Raw genomic sequence first — 6,558 nt, forward strand, 5'->3', positions numbered from 1 at the left:
TGATGTTTCCTGTGTTTTATTCAACTTGACTGACTGGATATAGGCTGTACATTTATTCAGGAAGTACATTTCAGTGGACAAAAAGACCTAAACTGATTTTAGCAAACAAAGGTTAGCTCCTTAATACTGAATTACTGACCTTGATGACGACAAACAGAATTTTAAAATAGTTGCTACCAAGAAAAAAGGCTAAAGTCCAAATTGGCCCCAAAAGCAGCGTGAGATGTAGACCATCAGTTACCGTAAAATGGTTTGTTCTGGTACAACTGGTAAGAAATCTACATTCAGTTTTATATGAGCAATTTTAATTTGAATGTTTTGTCTTTTCTTTATTTAAAGTAGAAGATAACAAAAATTTGTACCAGAAAATAAACCGAACAATGATCTATGTTACATCAGACAGTGTGGAAAAGGCAGATGGCTCCTACCTCTCTCAATTTTTTCCTCTTGTTGGGTAGTGAAGGTATTCTTCAGCTCAGTAATTTTCAGATTCTCAAATTCAAATCCTGGGTCTGCAAATCTTCGCATTCTTTCCTTTGGTACAGTCTCACTCATCGCCACAATGGTCACTCCTTCAGATCTGAGCGTATTTGCAAGCTCAAACACACGTTCGCTGAAGTCTTGCTGAAGAGCAACAACCAAAAACTGCCGAGCTCCTTGGTTCGCACGGCCCCCATTTCCAGTGGTGAAAAAGTTAGCGGCTGCGTATTCCAAAGCCTTGGCCAGGTCCGAGTTTGAGCCCAGCGGTGGCCTCGTTCGAAAGTTTTTGACCGCTTTCTCGTACTGTTTGATGGTTTTATGAGCGTTCAGACGGAACTCAACCCTAACATCTCGACCATACAGGGCCAGACCGATACGATAGCTGGAGGGTCCAACATCCAGCTGGCTGATCATTCTGTTCAGCTCATTCTTGAACTGGTTTAACTTTTGTAAGGAATTGTCCACCAGGACAAAGATGTCTGCAAATTCCTCGGCCGAAGCTGAAAGAAGAAAGAAAGAAAGTAAAATTAAAAATGAATTCAGAAAATAGTTGTATGGTCTCAGCATTGTGAGCAGTACAGAAAATCAGAAAGACATGAAGGTAGAACCACTGGCAGCTCTAGACCAACTTTGCCAGGAGGGGGCAGTGTTTTATCATGGGGAGAACCAAAAAGCCACCAGCAGCTCTTGTGATCCAAGATCTGGTAGATAAGAATTGTGATCCTGGGGACAATTCAGTTTCTGGGCCAATGCTTATCATCACAACAAAATACTAGCATTATTATGTCTTCATTACAGGGGCCACCAACCAGGACAAGTTCTATAGGGGCCCCTACCAGCTCCATCCACAATCTTCCATGGCTAGAGCCGCAGTTTTTTTAGACAAACAACAACTTCCATGCTGCCTAAATATATAAGTGCTCCATCTACAGATTATTCTGGTTATTATTTTGAGAGGATTACTTTTTTCCAATAAAAAGTAAAGGTATGTTTAACTTTTTCGCGTAATTTTCCTTTTACATTGAACTGTAAAGAGACTCTTTAGTAAAGAGTGTATCTTTATAGCAATTCACCGGTATCTAAGGAAAACCAGCTGATTGCATCGACTCATTGACTCTTCAGCAATCCCTCACACTAAGCATGCTTGTAGCGACAGTGGAGAGGAAAAACTCCCTTTGAACAGGAAGAAACCTCCAGCAGAACCAGGCTCAGTGTGAGCGGCCATCTGCTGAGGCCCACTGGGGTTCAAGGAGACAGAAGCAGACATAGAAAAAGAAGCATACAGGTGCTGGTCATAAAATTAGAATATCATGAAAAAGTAGATTGATTTCAGTAATTCCATTTAAAAAGTGAAACTTGTATATTATATTCATACATTACATACAAACTCATATATTTCAGATGTTTATTTTGTTTAATTTTGATGATTACAAATGACAACAAATGAAAATCTCAAATTCATCATATCAGAAAATTAGAATATTACTGAAGACCAATAAAAACAAAGGATTTATAGAAATGTTGGCCAACTGAAAAGTATGAACATGAAAAGTATGAGCATGTACAGCACTCAGTATTTAGTTGGGCCTCCTTTGGCCTGTATTACTGCAGCAATGCGGCGTGGCATGGAGTCGATCAGTCTGTGGCACTGCTCAGGTGTTATGATAGCCCAGGTTGCTCTAATAGTGGCTTTTAGCTCTTCTGAATTGTTGGGTCTGGTGTATTGCATCTTCTTCTTCACAATACCCCATAGATTTTCTATGGGGTTAAGGCCAGGAGAGTTTGCTGGCCAATTAAGAACAGGGATACCATGGTCCTTCAACCAGGTACTGGTAGCTTTGGCACTGTGTGCAGGTGCCAAGTCCTGTTGGAAAATGAAATCTGCATCTCCAAAAAGTTGGTCAGCTGCAGGAAGCATGAAGTGCTCTAAAACTTCCTGGTATGTGGCTGCGTTGACCCTGGACCTCAGAAAACACAATGGACCAACACCAGCAGATGACATGGCACCCCAAACCATCACTGACTGTGGAAACTTTACACTGGACTTCAAGCAACGTGGATGAAGTGCCTCTCTTCTTTTCCTCCAGACTCTGGGACCTTGATTTCCAAAGGAAATGCAAAATTTACTTTCATCAGAGAACATGACTTTGGACCACTCACCAGCAGTCCAGTCCTGTTTCTCTTTAGCCCAGGCAAGACGCTTCTGACGCTGTCTGTGGTTCAAGAGTGGCTTGACACAAGGAATGCGACAGCAGAAACCCATGTCTTTCATACGTCTGTGTGTGGTGGTTCTTGAAGCACTCACTCCAGCTGCAGTCCACTCTTTGTGAATCTCCCCCACATTTTTGAAGGGGTTTTGTTTCACAATCCTCTCCAGGGTGCGGTTATCTCTCTTGCTTGTACACTTTTTTCGACCACATCTTTTCCTTCCCTTCGCCTCTCTATTAATGTGCTTGGACACTGAGCTCTGTGAACAGCCAGCCTCTTTAGCGATGACCTTTTGTGTCTTGCCCTCCTTGTGCAAGGTGTCGATGGTCGTCTTTTGGACAACTGTCAAGTCAGCAGTCTTCCCCATGATTGTGTAGCCTATAGAACTAGACTGAAAGACCATTTAAAGGCTTTTGCAGGTGGTTTGAGTTAATTAGCTGATTAGAGTGTGGCACCAGGGGCCATCAATTTTGAACCTTTTCACAATATTCTAATTTTCTGATATGATGAATTTGAGATTTTCATTTGTTGTCATTTGTAATCATCAAAATTAAACAAAATAAACATCTGAAATATATGAGTTTGTATGTAATGTATGAATATAATATACAAGTTTCACTTTTTAAATGGAATTACTGAAATCAATCTACTTTTTCATGATATTCTAATTTTATGACCAGCACCTGTAGATACAAAAGGCAGCTCTCTCTGCTTTTTCTCATAGTAGCTTCATCTGGTCTGTTCCTGTTTGGCTGTGACTCCATCCTGGAGAGAAATATCAGCTGTGCTGCTGCCATCAACACCTTTGTTTCTAGATGTTGGAGCTTGGGCTGTTTTCCAGTGTAGTCCTGTTTCTCTGACTTCAACAGCAGGCATATACTTGACTGGATGTTTAACTGGTTTTCTATGGAAGAAAAACAGTCTCATTGTAATCTCCCTTTTTCATTTTTTTAACATTGTATTTTAAACACAGAATTTTATTACACATTGAATTCCTTACACTTAATTTACATCTGGTAAAAATTTGCCTACAAAAAAATTCAGCTACAAAAAAAATTTGCCTGCAAAAAAGTCAGCTGCAATGAAAACATGTAAAAAAAAAATAAAAAAAAATCAGTGTTTAAGATACGGTGCTACAAAAAAAAAGGCAGATTACAATAAGACTGTTTTACTTCCATAGTTTTCAGATTATAGATTTATTTGACAGGGGCAGTGTACATTAATAAGCATTCCTGCAAATGCACCAGAATTTGCCAAAAGGCTATTTTTTAATCTGTTGTCCCTGAACAGACCTCAAAAACTAAAAACACAACAGTAAGAATTTTACAGTGAAAAAAACAAATATAAAGACATAAAATGCTAGTAAAGATTCTCAGTCATCCAGGTCATAGTCACAATTGTGATGTTTTGCATCATCATTGTGATTGCTTTTGTCTGGGATTTAAAAGTTAGCTTTTCATCATTCTGCTTCATTCTATCTCTATTCTCCCACTCTGCGGAACTGTTAGTTCAATCTCTAACGTTCTGCTCTCTCTGCTTTTCCTCATAGTAGCTTCATCTGGTCGGTTCCTGTTTGGCTGTGACTCCATCCTGGAGAGAAATATCAGCTGTGCTGCTGCCATCAACACCTTTGTTTCTAGATGTTGGAGCTTGGGCTGTTTTCCAGTGTAGTCCTGTTTCTCTGACTGTGACTAACTGGATGTGCTCTCTTCATCCTCTGACATGGGAGCTGGCTCGGAGCTCGTCTGCCTGGCTGTGTGTTTCCTGGACGGGGCCGCCTGTGGAGCTGGTTGACGGTTGTGTTTTCTATCTAGGTTTCTTCCTGTTCAAAGGGAGTTTTTCCTCTCCACTGTCGCTACAAGCATGCTTAGTGTGCAGCCGTGCTTTGGATGTTATTATCCCAATAAATGGTCGTTATTATCTATTATTACTATTCTCAGTCCCATAGAACGGCTTCAGATTGTGCCAGCAGGCTCATTGGGTTGTTATCATCAAGTTAATCCTAATCCTAAAGTAATTCCTTTTTCCCGGTGAAATTAATGAATGTATTTACGTGTAATCTGAAAATAATTTCAGTAGTTCTTCATGTACTGTAAATAAAATAAAAATAAAATTATCCGCATGTCACTCATATAAAAAAACAAAAAAACAAGTCATTTCATATCCTGTCTCTGAGTTGTAGAATCCTGTAGAAGCCTATAAATATTTAATTATCTGTGAAAAACATGCTGATCATTCTGGCCTCATAAGATCCTGTCAAACTGACATGCAAAGTTAGTTTTTAAAACCTAATGTGTGTAACAGACCTAGTGAATATATATATATATATATATATATATATATATATATATGTATTTATGCACAAAACTAAGACAAAATCTGACTAAATCAGGAAATAAAGCATGATTTGCTGTAAGGAGAAAGAGGACTCTGAGTTTACCGAAGAAAACCTGCTGCTGACCAGGTTAGTTAGGGAGGATGTTACTACCAGTGGCTGCTGGTCAATAGATGGCGCTAACATGCTGCCCCGCCCACCCGATTAAGACATTTAAAAAAATATAAATATATTTTTTTCTTTATTATTTCATTATTTTCAAACAATTTGAAACATTTCGAAATATATTGGTATATATTTTTTAGATTTGCAAGGTAAATATTAAATCATTAATGACAAGTAAAGTTTGTGACGTATTTTCACTCTAAAGAGCAAAAAGTTTCGCCCATAGATTCTTGTTAAAAGTTGTCCAATTAGCAGCAGCTCCTCTGCAATGCAGAAATATAGGAGAGCTGCGCCCCGAGCTGACAGGAAGTGTATTTGCTCATCACCTCCCGCCACAGCGCGGACGTTTTGCGGGTGATTGACAGGTCGAGTTGTGGGGGCAGGAGACGCATTGGAGAGAGAGAGGGAGAAATGGTGCAAGTAACGTCTTTTTCCAGGACCTGGTTTAGCTCAAGGCTAGGCTAACTGCATGCAGCGAGGCTAAAGCTTTATCCTGCTTTCCCTGCCTCCTGTTTCAAACGTCAGGATCAGATCCAGCCTGGATAAAGACAGCCAGGACTGATTTAAAGCACTTTGCAGAAAAGGCAAAGAAGAATGAACAATCTGATATTCACATAGAAAAATAATAGAACATAGTCTGTTTTTTCTACATGTTTGTTAATTTGAATGGTTGCTCTTAAACACATTCTCAGAAAATACTTTTTTTGTATTAAAAAACATAAAGCTGACTAATAGCTTCTCCATTATTAAAGTGGTACATTCTTTTTTTATGTTTCTGACACAATATTTGACCATAGAAAACACAGATTTATCTTCACAAAGCCCCATAAGGGCAATGGACAAAAATTAAACCTGGACATGAAATTATGTTTTGTTTTAATAACGTTTTTTGTTGTTGGCATTCACATAAATATACTGCTCTGATAACTTGGTATATGTCTCTTTTTAAGTTATAGCGCCCCCTGTAGAAAACTCCACGAGCCGCCACTGGTTACCGCGGTTACTGAAGAAGAGGTTGAGGAAACTTTGTGAAACAGAAACAGAGTTTCCCTGTTTTCAGGTTTAAAAACTTATTTTTTTTTTTTGCAAACCTGCTTCGTGAAACTGACCCCAGAAGCTTAAAATCATTTATTTTGCTGCTAAAACCAAAGAAACACAAAAATGTATTCAACGCTGGAAAAACGATCTAAAAATGAGTAAAATGTCTTAAATTAAGTGTATTTAGCCTTAATTTGAGCAGGTAGATAAGATGATCTGCCAATGGGATGAGCATTTTTACTCTTAAAATAATGTAGTTGGATAATATGCACTTATAATAAGACAATGCAATTGTTTTTTTTCTTATTTTAAGTGTAAATTGTCTTGTTCTA

At 38.7% G+C, this 6,558-nt stretch overlaps 1 protein-coding gene across 1 annotated transcript in view; it reads right to left on the minus strand.

Moving 5' to 3' along the window:
• The window catches only part of LOC119777412 (collagen alpha-6(VI) chain-like), a gene marked incomplete at its 3' end in the record, with an annotated part of 27,971 nt that extends 22,391 nt beyond the window's left edge, over positions 1–5,580 (minus strand). Inside the window, exons 1-2 of the mRNA XM_038276280.1 lie at positions 5,493–5,580; positions 429–980 (exon numbers count right to left, since the gene is read on the minus strand). Coding sequence (XP_038132208.1) covers positions 429–980; positions 5,493–5,580 — 640 coding nt within the window. The remainder of the gene's footprint in view (positions 1–428; positions 981–5,492) is intronic.
• Between the last annotated feature and the right edge of the window lie 978 nt (positions 5,581–6,558).

The sequence above is a fragment of the Cyprinodon tularosa genome, unplaced genomic scaffold, assembly GCF_016077235.1.
Source record: "Cyprinodon tularosa strain WSP-4 unplaced genomic scaffold, ASM1607723v1 ctg1238, whole genome shotgun sequence".
In the NCBI taxonomy this organism is placed as follows: domain Eukaryota; kingdom Metazoa; phylum Chordata; class Actinopteri; order Cyprinodontiformes; family Cyprinodontidae; genus Cyprinodon; species Cyprinodon tularosa.